Raw genomic sequence first — 19,267 nt, 5'->3', positions numbered from 1 at the left:
AGTGCTCGGCGTTGCGTTCACTGCCCCAGGACTTCATAAGAAAATATGACATAGATCTATGCTCTAGTCAATGCTTAACTGACCACACTCCGTCTTGACCTCGGCAGTGGGTTCTTTCCGCCGTCGCTCCTTCGGCGGAGCTTATCGGGCCTCCTTTGTGCGACGTAAGCCTGCAGATAAGAAGTATATTAGGGCCGGGGTTACTCACGTCTGTCTCGTTCGTTTGTCGCAATCCTGCTAATTCTCTCCCGGGGAGGAGAAAAGAAGAAAAAAAAAAAAAAGCGTCTCTTCCCAGAATGCAGGTGTCGCAACACGGAGAGGGCACGGCTCATCTGTCCCGTGCAAACATTTAGTCACCAGCGCCAGCTTTTGTATTCCTGTCGAGTGCTGTTAAACCCCCAACCCCCCCCCCCGCCCCCCCAAACCCCCTTCAATATGTACACGTTTTGTGGAGTGTACACATGGCTAATCTCATTGACGTTGTAAAAACATTCTCCTGATAGCTATGCAGCGTGAGCCCGTGATGACAGACGGGAATTATTCCGCTTTTGTTGTAGTCGCACCTGCTTTATTTCGGGCTGCGGAGACAAAGCGTGCCAAGAAATCAGTCCCTTCTTCTTCCCGGATTGGAATTACTTGGTGCATTCCAAGTCAAATGCGCCAAAATAACAGCGTTGGTGGTATGCGTAAGATTAGCAAAATGCGCAGCAATATAATCACCTACTTGCTGCTGTTTCTGGAATGAAAAAGAAATATGAATTTTCCTAGCCCCAAACAGTGGATGGACTAATTTTGGGCGGTACGGCGTCCAGGAGATTGATTGAGAGATTTCGAGGGGACCTAATTGTGCCGCGCGCCATCTGCCCGACTTCCGGAACCTGCCGGGCGTGTGACGGCTTCCAGCGGACTCGCTGACAAGCAGATGTGCGCGCCGGCAACGTCGCTTCGCTACTTGCCATCTCGTTTCCTTTAAAGACCCAATTAAGAAAATCTCTGGAATTGCAACCAAAATTGCAAAGGAAACAGCTTGGGGGAGAAGCTTACATTCGTAAGGCACGTAGCGTATAGTAAGACGTGTAGCGTTAGCAAGAAGTCGTGAGTTGCAAAGTTTTTGTTCGAGCCATAACATTATAGATACTGTGTGGATCATTTTACTATAATTAGACAAAAATAGGTCAACTCGCTCCGGACGGGGGGAAAAAAACTGGAACCAATGTTTCACATGGACATTTACTGCAGATGAACGCAGTGTTGGGCCACTGCTAAACCTTGCCAAAAAAAAAAAGACTAATGAGTATCTGTAAGTGATTTTTAAGAGACTTTTGAATGCATGATGTCCTGTTAACTTTCTTAATCTAAAATGCTCATCATTAGCCTACTAATGCTAATCGTGATTACTAAATGTTTAGCATTTAGCATTTTGCCGTCGCAAATTCTGAACATCAATTTTATACCCTACTGTTAGCGCCAACACAGTTTAAGTTTAAGGATTGGATCAACAAGCGAATCGATGATGAAAAAATTCGACAGTGACACCCCAAATCCTAACTACTTATTAAACCAATAACCAAACAATAACTGCCAATAATTTCAATACTCCTATCAGCCAAGCAATTTGATTTTCAAACGGAAATCCGATGTGAGATGTCCTTTTCCGTTGCGGATCAAATTCGACACGGTACGGCGTTAATACGACGGCATTACTAAGAAGCATCGCATTAGCGAGACGCATAGCTTTAGCGAGACGGATAGCATAGCATGGCTAGCTTTTAATCTAATTTGCTGAAGCAAAACAATTTGTGTTCTTTCTATTAGTGCTGCTATTGATGGAATTCATTTGCATAAATCAATCAAACATCCCCCAACACACACACACATGCAAAATGATGCAATGCACAAGATTGGCAGATCAATTTACATTAAATTCCTTAATCAATACATTAATTTGCTCGCGGAGTGACGGGCGACATGGGACGAGTGTTCAAATAGCAACATTCAGAATTTGCATTCTGACCATTTCGGGTATTGAATGTGTGCTTTTTGATGTGCCCGCTAATAAAATGTGAGGTTGAATTCATCTTTTCTGGTATTTTCTTTTTTTTTTTTTTTTTTTTTTTATCCAGAATAAAAAGAATGCTGGGAGCCACCTGATTGGATGCCAACTGTCCGGCGGGGCATTTGCAAATAAGGTAATCAATTACGTTTGCAGAGTGTTCAGAATATGTTCAACACATCATGAGGTCTGCTCATCAACAAATATTGAAATGAGCTTTTTCAGTTTTTAAAACTACTTTCAAATTAAACAAATACTGTGCTATTTTCAAAAATACCAAAAAATACGTCTACCACATTTAAAATAGATAATCAAATCCTTATGAAGAGCACTTGGCTATGTTGCTGTTTAAGTACTCAAAAAGTGCTATTTACTCTTATTTAATATTGTTTGTGATGTAAAAAAATATAAATATTTTTTTATGAAAAGGAGTGCAAAAAATATCAATTTTTTTACAAAAAAATATAAATATTGAAATATAAATAGTGACTATATTCAACACATCATGAGGTCTGCTCATCAACAAATACTGAAATGACCTTTTTCAGTTTTTAAAACTACTTTCAAATTAAACAAATACTGTGCTATTTTCAAAAATACCAAAAAATACATCTACCAAACTTAAAACAGATAATCAAATCCTTATGAAGAGCACTTGGCTATGTTGCTGTTTAAGTACTCAAAAAGTGCGATTTACTCTTATTTAATATTGTTTGTGATGTAAAAAAAAATATACATTTTTTATGAAAAGGAGTGCAAAAAATATCAATATTTTTTTACAAAAAAATATAAATATTGAAATATAAATAGTGACTATATTCAACACATCATGAGGTCTGCTCATCAACAAATATTGAAATGAGCTTTTTCAGTTTTTAAAACTACTTTCAAATTAAACAAATACTGTGCTATTTTCAAAAATACCAAAAAATACGTCTACCAAACTTAAAACAGATAATCAAATCCTTATGAAGAGCACTTGGCTATGTTGCTGTTTAAGTACTCAAAAAGTGCTCTTACCAATACATAATATTGTTTGTAATGTAAATAAATATAAATGTTTTTTTTTTACATCACAAACAATATATAAAGAATATGGTGTTACTTTATTAGGAAAATTAGTGCTATTATTATAAAATGATTTCCCAATATATAATATTGTTTGTGATGTAAAAATATTTTTTAAATATTTAATTTAAATTCAATTTAATACTCCTTACATCACAAACAATATAAAAAAATCTGGTGTTACTTTAAAAAAATAGGTGGTGCTATCGCGACAAAATGAAATAAAATGCTGCAACTTCATATGTGATATCTTTGTGTTTTTTTTTTTTTTTTAATGATACAGTAATCAGCTTTTTGTCAGTCCCAAGGGCCGCCTGGCCAGCGCGCTTGATATTTTGCATCTTCCACCGGCTGCAGTCGCTCTCGTCATTACTATTCAGTAGCTACGCTGTTGGGCACAGGGATGAAAAAACAAAAAAAAGTTTGCATAATTTTAACGTCGTCGACGTTTGAAAAATGACAGGCGGCCTTTTAACTAAATAGACACACTTGGGCCTGCACATAAAACAAGAGAAAACTTTATTCGTGTACGACTGCTTCACTCCTGGTAGAATACATTAAAGGTTGCGATGAATTGGAGCGGATTTGACGTCGCGACTCGGTCGGTCGCCGCGCCGTCTCTCGGCGCCTCTCTATGGACGGGGGAAAATTGACGTTTGTCCTTCGCTATTCAAATGGCTCCTGTGTGCCGAGAAAGCCGCTCGCTTGTGTGTTGGCCTGTGCAATCGTCAAAGAAGTCTCTTTCTACTGAAAAAGCAACTGAGGAGTGCATGTTTTTATTCCATTCAGTTGCATTGAGATTCAGCAAATGCGCCTGCCACGATTAGCATTATGTGGCATTATGACCAAGCACTGTCAATCAAAATGGAGCATCGTTAACATTAAAAAGAAACCCGATTGTTCTTTTTGACCCCCCGCAAAATAAAACCATTTATCCACAAGCGACCAAGGAGGAAATGCGTCCAAAATATAGCATAACATTAACATTTTTAACAATGAGGTGCATCAGTTTTCGTACGTCACAAAGCATGAATAAGTTGCAACAAAGTCCATCACGTCAATGAGACGTAAAGTTTGTTTGATGGTCCCAGTCAGAAATGTAAATTGTAGATAAGCCGAATAGACGCATAAAGTTGGACCACGACAGTATTCGGCCTTTGGCTGAGTGGAATGATCTTTTAAAAGCAGACGTTAAAGGAGACGTTTCCTAAGGGGGAGAGGCGCATAAAACTGCTCCCCTGACCATTCAGGTGTGTCCAGAGAAATGTGTCGGCGTAAATCCGGTTTTTCATAATTGCCCCCCCCCGAGCAATTTTAGTCACGTCGGCGCGTTCCCGATGGAACAATGTCCGACCTATCTGGTTGCAGCGTGACACAATGTCAAACAATCCTCCAGTTCCCATTTGGAAAAAAAAGACCAAACTGGCTTCTGTGACAACCGAGGGCTTGAAATTCGAGTCACAATTACTCCTGCCTTCTTTCCGGATCAGCTCAGGCCAAAACAAAATAAGAGAAGTAGTTTCCTGCATCATTCTGTTTATTCCTATTGCGCAAGTTAACTACCATCTTGCACAATAAAAATGTAATTGTGAAAAACTGGTCCAGAGGAATAATCGCATAAATTATAGGATAAGTACATTGCATGTGTACACCCGCATCAACAGGCACCGCGTGGACTTTTTCCACATCATTGTCCTCAGTTAAAACCAATGGAACGTCCTCTACTGGTCAGCAGTGAGATTGTGCGCCAAGGATTTTTGAATATCTTGGGGTCTTGTGCGGGAGTCGGGCAAGAGTGAAGCTGGAGATCGACGGGGTAATCGGTGCTGCGTCTGTGCAGAGACTCTGCATTGGTCTGCTGCGATGAATAAGGAGCTGAGCCAAAAGCTGCAGCGTTTGGTTTCCTGGCCAGTCTACGTTCGCACCTTTACCTAAAGTCACGAGCTGTGGGGTCAAAAGGGCATATGGGTCCTCCTTTAAAGGCAGGACGAGAAGCTCGGTCATCAGGGAAAGGCTCAGAACAGAGCCGCTGTTCCTCTGCATTGGGCGGCGCTAGAAGCGGTGGATCGGGTATCCGCTTGGGATGCTTCCGAAACACCCGTCGATGACTGCGTTCAAGACACAAGCCCCCGGCACGACCCGGCCTGGGACTGTCTTGGGTTTTCCGCAGAAGAGCTGGATGGTGTGGTTAGGGTGAGGTGAATCTGGGCTTCCCAGATTCAATTGCTGACTCTGCGACTAGTTTACATCAAAATGGACTTTTCAGGCATAGCTGCTTGAGACTTTTTTTTATGGCTCTGCTCACCCCTGCAGAATTTTCATGGGGCTAAGTGAAACTGGCTTGAGCCGACTTTTCTATTTTGATAACGGCAAGGATATGAAGCAATTTGGAGAGGGACTACACACTCGACATCATTTCAGAGGTGCCAAAATCCCGTTCAATTTGGACACGGAGCAGAGACCAGTCTCTAACCAAGCGACTGGCACTCAATTCCTGGACCAGTTGGTTTGGACACGGGTGGGGGGAGTTGTTGTCGGTGGTGGCGGCGGTGCGCGTGGGGGGGGGGGCTTCTGACTGACGGCCAACACACACAGCTGACGCCTCAGGCTGGCGAGCGGAATAACATCATCTGCGCAAAGCATCACCGATGGCAAATATGTCCATCGGGAGGGCCAGGAAGCGCGGAGACAAATTCAGAATGGATAGTTTTGGAGACTCTTTGGCAGACAAATTGAACGACGACATAAAAATAAGCTCTCCGCGAGAATGATGTTAGCCACATCTCATTAAAGGATGAATTAAAGTCCATCCCGCTCAAAGCCCGTTACTATCTCCAAAGTTGAACGGCGCCATTGAGTATGATGGATACCTCAGGAAGGAGATTGGAAAATGAGTGATGGGTTGCAGCCGTCAGGGAAGTGGGGACCCGAGCGGCAACAATTTGGGAACTTGTTTTCAGACAATTTATCGTCGGGGTGACTGCACGTCGAAGCTGAAGAACAAAAGACTACTAAGAAGCCTGAAGTACTGGGACATTTCAAAGAAAATACTTATTTAACCTTTTTTTTTTTTTTTTTTTTTTAAATCCAGGTGAAACAAGATGAAAACAGATTCTGATTTGCAATGGCGACTGCAGACAGACATCAAATTAAAATATACTCAAGCAAAAACGTAGCCCATAAACTGCCGCACGGTGGGATATCGTCACAGAATGCGGTCAAAACAGGTCCTGCGATCAAATACAGTATCGCTCATTAAATTCTTGGACGATGATCATTTGGAGCAAAAATTTGAAAAGTAATGACGTTTAAAAAAAAAAAAAAAAAAACAGAAAAAAAAACCCACTGCTGGAACGGATTGTGCGGGTATGTGTGGTGAGCAGGGAGCAAAGCGAGAGCTGGATCTTGCCAATGCGTGTTGAATAGATAAATCTGGACCAGTGACCGAATTTTCACTGGTACTACTATTCTTTGTTTGCCCTGAGCCATTTACCACCTCCCTTTACTTCAAGTGGGCCCAAAAGTTGTTTGCGGCACAAGTGGACAAGTAGCGCTGCACCAGAGTGCAATTAGGGACTTGGACCGAGGAACCGCATTGGTGATCGCGCCACTCGGCGTGGAATAAAATGCGCCGTGGCGCGTCGTACATCCCCCTAACGTACAAGATTACATGTCTTATTCTTTCCAGTCTAATCCCTCAGCCCTCGTTTGTATCAATCCAAATCCTTTACCCCGATACATGTTGTGCATTTTTAATAGCGGCGACTGGAACAGAAGGGCCTAATTCGGCTCTTTCGCTTTGAGCCCGGGGCCAGCGCGGCTTTAGATTACCGCGTAGTACAAGTGCTTTTACTGAATCTCTTCTGCGGAGTCATTTGTATTCAAAAAAAAAAAGGACAAAAAAAAAAGTAAAGCCATTGAAATGTATGTCATTTAATTCATTACATTTTGGCACCGCCCACAAAAAAATATGTATTTCCATGTTTGTTTCTCTGTAATTATTTCTTGATTTGTGGCACAATAAACACTCCCCGGCTAAATAAAGAAATAATACACTTTTGAAATTAATTCACGACACTTTCTCGTTGACTTTTTTTCATTTAAAAGAAATAAATACAGTCATTAAGTCCTTTTCCCCATTCAAATTCTGGAGGAAAAAAAACCATACCAAAAAAATCTAAATGACCTAAATATCTATTAGCAAATATTTTAATACATGGCTGCATTAATTAAAATATTATGTAAAATAGCAGGTATTTTACTGCCTTTTTTAAAAAAAACGTTTGGTTCTGGCACAAAAAAAATCTCTCAAAAATAAATGAAAATTAAAAAAAAAAAAAAAAGCAATTTGAATCACCCTAATTTTGCGGCGGCTTTGATTGCATAACAGTGTTACTATTTACAAAAATAAAAGCAAAAACTGGAAAAATCCATTTTCGGGGCGGGGGGTGGGGGTGAAGACTTGTTTGGAATTCAAGGAGCAAAGCGATCTATCATCGGGTGTTTGAGGTCTCGGTGAGATCAGGCACCTCGAGACCGGCGGCGGTGATTCTTTTTTTTTTTTTTTCTTTTTTCTTTTTCCTCCCTGCAGCCCTGAGAGCATTTGCCTTGACAAGAGAGGCGTGCATTGCTCTCTTTGTTCCGAGACGTCCCCCATGAGGATGTTTGCCCAGACCAATCAAACTCCATTCACTTCTCGTCTGAGGACTGCCAGACCCCACCGGCTGACTGCGACGAGCGCTCGACGCACTCTTGCTCGGCGGGCGCCTCGTTGTTGCGGCTTGGGGGGGGGGAGAAAAAACAAACGACCCCCCCCCCCACCTCACCCCTCCCACCGCCCTCCATTAAAGATGATTATCTTTGAGTATTTTCTCGAGGAAAGCCTTCGGGAAGAGTGTTAGGTACTGGGAAGGCCGCAGAAATGTTTTTTTTCAGGCTGGGATAGGCGCGCGCTATGAGATTGCAAAAGTTGGGACAGAGGTCTGTCCGACGTCCAAGGGGACGCTTGTCTTATTTCATTGACTGTCCGCCGTTTTCAAACCGGAGCTCCTCGGATTGCTCTATTTTGCTCTATTCTGTTTCGAAGTGGTGCGTCACATCTATCCGGGGTGTCGAAAGGGTGTGTGGCTTCGGGAAGCGGCGTGAAAATATGGTCTTTATGGTTTATTTCTATATTGTTTTGGTCGGGGGGCTCGGGGGGAACAGTCACGGAGAGCAGATGGTGGTATTAACATGGTAATCACTTTTGAATCGAGAGTATCGCCTGGCTGAGGATGGTGTACAATTCCTGTTTTAAAGATTTCATTAGATTTTGTGCATGGATTCAGATCATGACATTGAAATGCAATGCGCTGTTGGGATCGGCGCGACTGACATTGGAGTAGCACGGACGCAGACGCTGAGCCGAAATTGATGTTTGTGTGTGCTGTGCCCCCTTCCCCACCCCCCACCCCCCAGCCCCTTGTCCTCCTCCTCAAATCTGTCTGGGAATGAAGAGGAAAATTATGCATGTGCTGTTAGTCAGGAGGAAATTGAGACATGAAGTCAAATACAAATAAACCTGCAAAAGAATCTAGTGTACAACTTTAGAAACGGGGAAAGGAGCCTTTTGTTGCTTTTAAGTGACTCTGGAGTGACTGAAAAATGGCTGCATTTTGTAATGTTTCAGATCTGTGGAAAACTGCCTAGTTTTAACTTTAAGAATCTTTTGGGAGGCAGTACTAAGATCTGGACTTGCTTGTCAGCTGCCAAGTGGACCGTATAGTAATTTTAGTGCGATAGAAAAAGGCCAGATTTACCCTGTTGGAGACTTCCGGGGGTGGGAGAGTGACAGAGTGAGTCTTTGTTGGAGTGGGCAACATTTTGATCTAGACAAGATTGTCAGGTTTCAAGTGGTCCGTCTCGGGTCCACGATGGTAATAAAACCAAATTCACACTGTTCCAGAGGAGGAAAGATAATCATTGAAAATAAGCTTGAAGTCGAACCGTTTGATTCTTTTCGTGGGCAGTGTTCTGATCTGGACTTGCTCGTCAGGTTTTAAGTAGTCTTGTCAAAGTGACTCTGTGGCAATTGAAAAAGGCCCAAATTCACCCAGGTTCAGCGCAAAGTTCAGTTTGGTTTCATCTATCCCATCTTGCTGACCGATTTCACCACGGCTCAAGAATGACGCCGACGTAGGTGAGGTCGCGTTTTACCGTGCTGCATATCCATCATAACACCAATAAGCTCGCCGATGCTGCCGACTCGTATCCGGGTAAAAACTGCTCGTGCCGATGCCGAAATCGATACGCATTCAGCCCGCGTTGGTTTTACCGTCCCAACTGGACTGGAACAACTCAGAATGGTTACAGCATGCCAATTGGTTCCTGATAAATGGCAGCCAAATCAGGGTTGCTGTGGTAACCAGGCCCACCTTGAGACAGTCTAGTGCAAGATAATCCCCCGCTGTGTATATTGTCATTTTTTACGTGTCATTTCCTCTCACGGATCAGATTGTGTTGAGCAAACGAGGGTCGGGTTGAGGGAAGGGGGCGGGGGTCTGGGCGGTCCCATTACTTAAGCCGAGCCATCAGTCACACTCAAGAAGCCGATCATGAAGGACCCGTCAGTGAGCGCGCAGGCTAAAGTTAGCGCTATTATCTGCCTGTCAGTGGCTTGCCGTGTCGGGGTCCCTCGCGGGGAGCCAATTGACCGAGTGGATGCCTTGGTGCACACTTTGTCAAAAGCTTCAGGGATGTCAACGTCTATTCATCTTGAACTTTCCGATACAGTCAACCCTCACCCCCTCTGCAGTTTTTCTGTAGATAGTAACGAAGATTACTGGCTGTGCCTATCTGCATATTTTTGCGCTCTTTCTCTAGTGGGTCCCTAAAGATGATAGCTTTTGGCGTGATGGCGAACAGCAGGTCCATCGGGGACGACGAGGGTGGGTTCACTGTTCAAAAACCCGCAAAATGTGACATTTCCAGCCCCAAAATCCCAAATCTGATAGTCTTGGTTTTTAATCACCGACCGCCGAAGATGTCTCTTAGCGAGTGCTCATCAATCAACCCCTACGAGAGTGCCGCCACAGATTAGCGCTCATTATACACCTCATTTGCATAACCGAACGTGGCTCTTCCTAGCTCCTGCGATAGCCCACCCATGCAAGATAGTCACCCAGTATTGGAACATGATCCCACTTCATTACAACATGTTCGGAGGGTGCGACTCGAAAGACCATACGTGTGTATTCCTGTGTGTGAGTAAGCGACCCCTTCAGATAGCGCTGAGTATCGAGTTAACATGTCACGGCTTTAGCACGGAATAAACGCTCTTGTGTGTCCGTAATCCCCACAAACTGCACCCGCAGAACATTTGTGTCACGCTAAGGGCACGGCGCGGCTCACATGTAAACCTGTAGTTGTGCATTTAAATATGAAAAGCGTATGCAAAGAAAAAAAATTGCGGGGTTGGAATTTTGGATGTTCAAGCTCGCTCTCCTGGCTGGAAACCAAAAGGATTCAGCAGGCTTTGTTTGATACATTTATTATTGTTTAAAGTTGGATTAGGAATATCTAAAAAATCAAGGGGGGCGAATGTCTTGTGTCTTGTATCTCCGGAGCAATGAGGAGAATCATATTTAGCCTGTTCCCCTCCAATAAGCCACTCTGGGTGGGAATTGCCTATTGAGCCCGTTGAAACCTCAAAGGTCAAATGTTAAATGATCTGGACTTGCTTGAACTGGTCAGGTTTCAACTCTTCCATCTAAGTGACTCTGGAGGAATGAGAAAAAGCCACTTTAACCAGTTCAAGGGCAAGGGATGATCAATGTGAATGTCTGCTTCCTACTGTGCAAACCCGAAGAGGGCAGTTCTTTGATCTGGTCTTGACTGAGCCGATCAGGTTTCAGTTAGTCCATCTAAGTGACTCTGTACTAAAGCCCAATATACTCTGTTCCAGAGTAACGGTTGATCAAGTAATGGGTTGTTGTCCCTGTAAAAACCTTAGTGGGGCAGTATTATTATCTGGACCTGGTTCACCTAATCAGGCTTCTAGTAGTCCATCGAAGTGCCTTTGGCGCACATTCATCCTGTTCCAGAACAATTAACGTATCGGAGTTCAAATATCAGGCCGTGTTTGAACTAATCAGGTTTCAAAGGACCCATCTCGGTACCTCTGGAGCAACGGGATGGATAAAATTAGCCCGTTTCACAGCAATTTACTAATAAAAAAAAAAAAAATGTGCAGTAGGAATAATCGAAAAAAAAGTGACTTTGCCAAAATAGTAAGATGTCATCAAGAAATCTCCTTGATGTTGCATGGTCGATCTGTCATTGGACTTGCTAAACGATATCTAAGGGAGTTATCTTAAATCCCCCTCAATTGAGGTACCCTTGAAACGTCAGTGCCGTAATGTATCACACGAGGCTCCTTCTGGAATACAAGACAAGCTGGCGTTGCTAGACGACTATCTTGTTTTTGGTTTTTTTTTTTTAAACCTCGTCCAAGCTGTTCTCATAAATATGTATTTTTTTAATGTGCACACTTGGTGGCGGGTGCCGCTTCCTTGACTCGTTTTCATTTAGTTAGGGAGCAAATGAACTTCCGTGATAGTCTCTTCTTTGAGTGGCATTTCTCAGCAGAGGTTCTTGATATTTTGAAAGAACCTGATTCCACAATCCAAAACAAGAAGACCCCGCCCCCCCCAAAATTCACCCTCACTCGCCCGACTCGCTCAGCCTTAATTTACTGCTCGGTCACCACGACCGATATTTCCTCCTGGTGCTGAAATAGAGTTGTACAAATCCTTGACAAAGCACCTCTTCCAACGGTCAAACCGGTGCAGGTTTAAGTGCCGGATCTTGGATTCATGATAGCTGCCCTCCACGTAAACCCTTTTATTATCTCCGACATAAACAATCTGATTACACTAATCTCGGATTTGGGGAGTCGTTGGGATAAGGATTATAAAATGGTTACATGCCAGCGCAATCATTGAACCAGCGTAGCTTGTATGGAGCAGAGGGTCAGGGACCCTACAGCCTACTAATACTAGACTTAGTCCACAGATGGAGTTTCGCTCATCAGATTACAGACAATCAACCATCATATCTTCCTCATTGTACAAATATAGAAACATGTATCTTGTGTACGTTGAGAGAAATTGAAAGTACGCAGTACAACTCTTCATGACTCTTTATGTAAAACTATCTGAACCAAAACGGAATCTAAACCTGAACAACCCTTAACCTATCCAAGCCCTAACTCAACCCAACCCTAATTCACACCTAACCTTAACGCTGCACCATAACGTGAACCCCAACCCTAATCCAACAAGGATGAGACGGTTTTCCCCTTTGACCTACCCGGATACTGTACTCCATCACATCCGTAAAACTGGCCCTCAATGTCAACCCGAATCATACCGTAACCCCGATCCCTTCGCTGTGTACCTTAAAGGAAAATACGCAGAGTGTATTTGAATGCAGTTGTTTCTTCCCCCTCAGGAGGCTTCGAACGTCAGCGGGTAGCAAAACAGGACAAGCACACGCCGCTCTCCGACCTGAAGGCCCGAGTACTGAACTCCAGTGTTCGCAGCGAGCGGTAAGAGGGGAGGCCATGTGGACCGCACGCCTGCTCGTCCTTGCCAGCCTCTTCGCTCCAGCCGCCCCGGGTACGTTCAAATCCCGTCATGCTACGTCCGACAAACATTGCTGATATTTTGCATCAACAAAAAAAAACAAAAAAAAAATCAAGTAAGAATGCTGAAAGACAAGCACTGCATGTGCATATTTATAATGGGGCAGTTGTACATCCGGAGAGGTAATTTTTCCACTTTGACGTTTCCCCTGAGAGGCGTACCCCGGAGATTGCTGGCCTACTTTGGGATCTCTAGTCCCCGTTTTGTTCGAAAGAACGAACACGCATCGGGGCGAGTACAAGGCTAAGTTTTGGGGTATGGGGGTTGTGTAACGGAACTCTGTCAGGGTCGAGGTTGAGATTCACACAACTGAAGGTCCCCCCCACACCCCACCCCACGGCGCCATTGTTTTTGGTCACAGTGAATAACAATCGAAAAATCAACGCGGCAAACGCCGGGCTCGTTAATCACGTGCTCCCCACGCATGTAAAAGTCTCCGGGATGGATTTGATATCCTGTTCTGTTTCGTAATCGGAGACGGAGCGGTCGTAAAAGGGCCGGGTCCTCCGGTTGGCAGCGCCCCCTATTGGTTTCTGTGTTCCAGACAAACACGTTGACTCTTGCGACGTGAGGAACGAATGGCAACGGATTCAAAAGCCATCGCGCCACTCCGAGAATATTGCGACGCGCCAGCGACGGTGTATCAATATTGCGTGTCACAACTGTGACTGCAGAGAGTCCGTCAATCACACGAACGATATTGTGTCTCAAAAGTATATTGCGTGACTGATATTTTTGGCGTGGCCAACGCCGGGTATCCCCAAATATCGTTACAGCCCGACAGATCATTTAAACTCGTGCCACTGAGCGTTAAAAACGTGTCGTGAGTATGCTGAGCGACCGGCGGTCGGAATGTCATCGAGCGTCACGCGAGGCGATGTCAGACAAGCAATTACGCCAACGTAATGCATATGAAGTATAAAAATGTATTCTGTAAATGCGTGGGGAACAAGAACAATTTACAGAAACGGTTTTAGTGTAATTTTTATTCTCCTTCATCATTCAAGTTCAGTTCTCAGTTCAGTCCTATTAGCTTGCGCGCTCTCTTGTCAAGCGGGTGATCTGGGGTCGAGGTGGCAACCGGTGGTTGTTTTCACATCCACTTATTCCATATTTCTGCTTTGCACTCAGGGGTGTGCGGTCACAGCTGGATCCGCAATCCACTTAATTCCACCTTCCATCCGCTCAATGGCGTCCTCGGATTTGCTAAATTAATTAAACAAATGATTTATCCGCCCGCCGCTCTTCGAAAGCGGGGGCGGCGGCGGCGGCGCAGATTTGCGAGGCGAGCCCAGCGAGGCGTTGCGGCGTTGTGTTGTGACAAGCAGGTGACTCTCCGAGCGCTGCGACGTCGCGCGCCGGATGTGCCACTCATTCATTTTGCGGCGCCACGTTATATTTGCATCTGAATGCGGCGGCGGAGGCTGAGAACAAGCGGACCGCGGAGCAACTGGACTTAAATAATGATCCCAATTGAATATCGGCAAAAAGAAATGCGGGGAAGGTTTTCACGGCAACGTCTTACATCGGGGTTGAAAGTTAAATCGCGCTGAACTGGACTTAAAACAATGTACTGTGTCTGGAAAAGTTTTCAATTTTTTCACATTTAATTCAGTTATTCTTTTACATACCGCAACACGTTGTGGTACAAAATGTGGTCTCACACACAGAATGTAGAGTGGTAAAAATGTATTGTGTATATTGTATTATGTACAGGCATTCACATTAATTTTAAATTGTAAGGGACGTGATATTGTGCCGAAAAAAAAAAAAAAAAAAAATATATATATATATATATATATATCTGTATATGTATAATTGTAAGGGACGTGATATTGTGCCTAAAATATATATATATATCTATATATATATATATCTGTATATGTATAATTGTAAGGGACATAAAAACAAAAACCACACACACACACACACATATATATATATATATATATATATATATATATTTATATATCCTGAGAGACTAGCAGCACTATTAATTTTAATATACTCTGTAATGTATGCACACACGCAGTTGTTTAAAGTGTAAGATTTGCCCTTTAGTCCGATATAAGTTTTGTTTGTCTAATAAATCACATCTGATATTAGGAAAGGATGAATTTTCCTGAATATATATATATATATATAAAATTGTAAGGGACATGGTATTGTACCTATATATATATATATATATATATATATATATATATATATATATATATATATATATATATATACATACATACTGAGAGACTAGCAGCACTTTTAATATTAATATACTCTGTGACGTATTGTTTGAAGTGTAAGTTTTGCCCTTTAGTCCGATATAAGTTTTGTTTGTCTAACAAATCACATTTGATATTAAGGAAAGGATGAATTTTCCACCCATTGTTTTGACTTTGCTCTCGTAATATTCTGACTTCAGACAATATTTTGACTTTACTTGTAACGTATTTTGAGCTCACTTTGAATTGCTTTTATAGTTCCATAACGTGTTTTTCACAGAATGTTTGCATTTCTCCGTCATATTTAGACTTTATTTATATAATCTGTTTACATGACATTATTGTTCCACAATTTAGCAACGCTAAGAGACAGGCCACACTAATGTTACATCTGACATGTATTTTCAAGACTGACAAGCATTCACGCCAATGGCATCGGGCGTCATAAACGTTTCCAAGGAGCGTACAACTTCTCTCCATCACGCAGAATAAAGCCATCACCCCGGCATTTAACGACGGCGTTATAGAAAATATTGCAGCGACAGGCGTGCAAATCATCCGCGGCAGGATGGATTCATCATATGCTAAAATCCGCATGCTGATCTAATAAATGTCACGGCGAGGCTACCCAAAGCGGTTGGGGGGTGGGGGGGGGGGGGGCAGTCCCGGATTGTACAGCCAGCGACAGTTTGTCCTTGAAGACGTGTCACTTTGAGGACGCTCCCTTCTTGACGGCAATTCACTTTAATCCCGGGTCCTGCTTCAATTGATCCATCGGAGGACTCGCTCAGAAAAGTCTTGAAATATTTTCGGGGATTATCATTATGGATTCCCCCCCCCCCCCACCCAACCCCGAGGGCTTCCAACAAATAAAAATGCTGAGCCGTATTATGACTCCCTTTGATGTTTTTTTTTTTTTTTTTTCCCAGGAAGTTTGGAGCGTTGCGCTGCCGTAAAACCGCGGCCGATGTATATTTTGTCCGCCGTGCGTCTATCTTTGAGAGTTTTACGGCGGGTACTCGGGATCCCGAACCGAGTTTTCCACTTCAAATATGAAAAACTGACTCGTTTATTATCAACCAATGAGTTACATAAAGAAACTGGCGTGCACATCCTGACCTCTGAGGGGCAGTGTAGTGCACACGAGAGCCACGTTAGCAGTGACGGAGAAAGTAGGAGAAGCCACAATCGACTATTTTTCACAGTTTAAATTGTTATGTTCCATGTTTGTATGTGTTTATACAGCGTTTATATTCCAATATTTATTATTTTCTAAGCTGTAAGCGCTCTTAGCTATGTTTTAGGCAATTTTTTTCTTCGCTCACCCATGGCGTTTTTCATTCATCGTCCGATTTTGCTAACATTTGTCCGATATCCAATCCAAAAATCGGTTTCGGTCTGGAAGATCGGTCACGTCGTGTCGCTATCCAAGCCGCTTATCCTCACAAGGGTTGCGGGGAAAGCCGGAGCCTTTCCCGGCTAGCTCCGGGCGAAAGGTTAAAGTGTTATGTTGCAAGTTTCTACATTTTTATACAACGTTTGTATACCAATATTTATTATTTTCTAAGCTGTGAATGCTCTTAGCTATGTTTTAGGCAATTTTTTTTTCTTCGGTCACCCATGCCGTTTTTCATTCGTTGTCCGATTTTGCTAACATTTGTCCGACATCCAATCCAAAAATCGGTGCGCTGCGGTTTCGGTCTGTAAGATTGGTCACGTCGTGTCGCTATTCAAGCCGCTTAGCCTCACAAGGGTTGCGGGGAAAGCCGGAGCCTTTTCCAGCTAGCTCCGGGCGAAAGGTTAGAAGAGGGTAAGATCATCTTTTGAAACTTTTATTGGATGATCTCCAGCGCTCTTTAAACCTCTTGTGTGGAATTCAAACTAGAATCCAAAAACTGATCTTATTCTCAGCCTGATCTTTGACTTGTTACATTATCTTAACAGAAGAACCAGAAAAATCTACAAAATCCCCGAATAACCAAATTGTACATGCCCCCCCCCCTACCCCCCACTTTCTAACCTAGATTTTTGTTCTTTCCTGATGGGAAATTCCAGGCTTCTGTTTGAGCAAGGCATTCATTCAAGGCCCACTTTCAAGATGTAGCCTCGTCCATTAAAATTCCACTTCCCAATAACACCCCCATTTGGCACACGCCTTACAAATCCATTCTGTGTTTATGCCCTTCTATAATGGATGCAAAATCAATACCGGCTTGATATTAAGAGTGGGGGGGGGGGGGGGGAACCTCACGACCCGCGGCATCTGTTGTCACCGTGTTACATCGCCAAATTGCTGTCAGAAGTCGCGGGCCCGGCGCGATGATCGACAGCAGCGTCGGGGCGGGGCCGGGGGGACGCGGGGTGGGGTTAAACACCTGCATGTTTTATAGGCGCCTTGCGAATATATCTTCCCGGATAAATGAATTAGCATCTCCTCGCCGTTGAGAAAGAGCTGAGCGATGCCGTTTAAATCGCCGCCGCCGCCGCCGGGTATCGGCCCGAGCGGTGTTTAATGAGGACGGGTATCTCCGGTGAGGTCAAGCGGCGCCGTGGGTCGGCAGAATTGCGAGCGCAGTGAGGTGAATGTTTTTCCCCCACAAATGCGCTCTTAGCTTATTTGTGATCCTAATATATTTTCCTCGCCGTCAGATCAACAAGTCCGGTTTGAAAAATGTGTACAGGTGCAAGAAATGAATTATCGATGCTCATTCCACCCGTTGTAACGTTCATTTGCTGCGGTCGAGTATTAAATCTTGCCATAATCCAACGAAGACCAAGTACTGTATATGCAGTTGCACGATATCGATATGGTGATATCAATACTTGGCCCCCCCGGAGTATCAAATATGTATTTTTTCCGACTAGGTTTAGCAGAGAAGCCCGTTGCGGCGTTGCGGTATTACCATCCTTTCTTTTTGACACTTGAGTTGCCGGTTAATTTTGCGTCGGCCGTTAAAAGCCTTTTGAGAATCGCGTTGCCCCCGGGCCAAATGTAAACATCGTTTACTTGGGAGAACAATTTGCCCGAACCGGTTCCCACTCGGAGATAAATAATCCCTCATGCATTATTGAGAAAGCGTACAATTCAAAGACCCCTCTTTTCAAAAAGTACTCTTGCAAATGAGCTACTCGGGTTAATAACGCCGCGAAAACCCAGGAAGTGGGCGTGACGGGCTCCCATTGGTCTAATCGAATCCGATGAATCACTCGCCGCGGGGGCGGGACGGGTCTGGACGTTTGACGTGTCGAATCAGCTCCCTTGTCCCCCCCCCCCCCACGCCCACGTCTTCCATCATTCGTCCATTAATTTGATGAAGTCCTTCCGACGCGTACGCACGCGCGGGGTTACTGTACGCGGTTTTCATCGGACGGCGACAACATGCTAGGAAATTAAATAAATGTTCAATTGTTCGTCTTGGACATTGCCAAGTGCGCAGGAATTTCGGGCGGCCTTTGCTAAAATTATTCATACAATGATGGAAAAAAAAGTTTATTCAACATCTACAACACGGTAATTAATACAACTATTCACAAAGGGGGGTGGGGTGACTATTAACAGACGACGTGGCTTTTGTGCTATTCAAAAATATCAACAATTTTCATTTAAAACGCTTTTTTTCACTATAAATTAAGATGTACCGTTTAAAAAAAAAAAAAGGGATTGAGATTATGTGGTTGCACAAGTGCACACACCTGCTTGTAAATAGGGATGTGGTTGTACTCAGCATTGAGCAATACCATTCATTCATGTCAAATGCCAAGTAACTGCCACCATTTATAATGCATCTGACGAATCCCAAACCAAATTAGGGTGGTATCATTTGTACAATTCTCCCAAGGGCTCAAATATACGCCCCCTAAGTATCAGAACAATGGGGGGGAATTTAAAATGGGGAAGGTAATCTGTACTGCTATTGTTTTAAACATTTGACAAATCAATAAAAAAGGGAACTCATTTTATGCAGGGCAAAAGGACAGGTGCTTGAGCACCACTTGGGGTCTATCTGTGCATGTGTCTGTTCACATTGTCGCAATGTATCCGGTCGACATACTCCCTGGACACCAATGTACTATTTTTCAACTCGGCTTGGGCTATTTTGTGGCACCTCGGGGCGTTTCGGAGAAAACTCCAAATATCCAAATGGATGCATTTATGAATAGTAAAATGTGATTTTTCATTTTGTCTTGAACAGTCGCGGATTGCACAGACATTTTGGCTTCAAACCCATATGACGGCTGAC

General features: G+C 43.5%; 1 protein-coding gene across 2 annotated transcripts in view; it reads left to right on the top strand.

The window, feature by feature from the left end:
• The window catches only part of LOC133494960 (adhesion G protein-coupled receptor L3-like), a 125,612-nt gene that overhangs the window by 38,847 nt on the left and 67,498 nt on the right, over positions 1-19,267 (top strand). For both annotated transcript variants that reach the window (XM_061809274.1, XM_061809273.1), the window contains 2 exons: positions 2,124-2,189; positions 12,611-12,777. In XM_061809274.1, coding sequence (XP_061665258.1) covers positions 12,723-12,777 — 55 coding nt within the window. In that variant the 5' untranslated portion in view covers positions 2,124-2,189; positions 12,611-12,722. The remainder of the gene's footprint in view (positions 1-2,123; positions 2,190-12,610; positions 12,778-19,267) is intronic.

Source organism: Syngnathoides biaculeatus, chromosome 21, assembly GCF_019802595.1.
Source record: "Syngnathoides biaculeatus isolate LvHL_M chromosome 21, ASM1980259v1, whole genome shotgun sequence".
Lineage (NCBI taxonomy): Eukaryota > Metazoa > Chordata > Actinopteri > Syngnathiformes > Syngnathidae > Syngnathoides > Syngnathoides biaculeatus.
The sequence above is the reverse complement of the archived record's forward strand: the minus strand, read 5'-3'. Positions and strand labels throughout refer to the sequence as shown.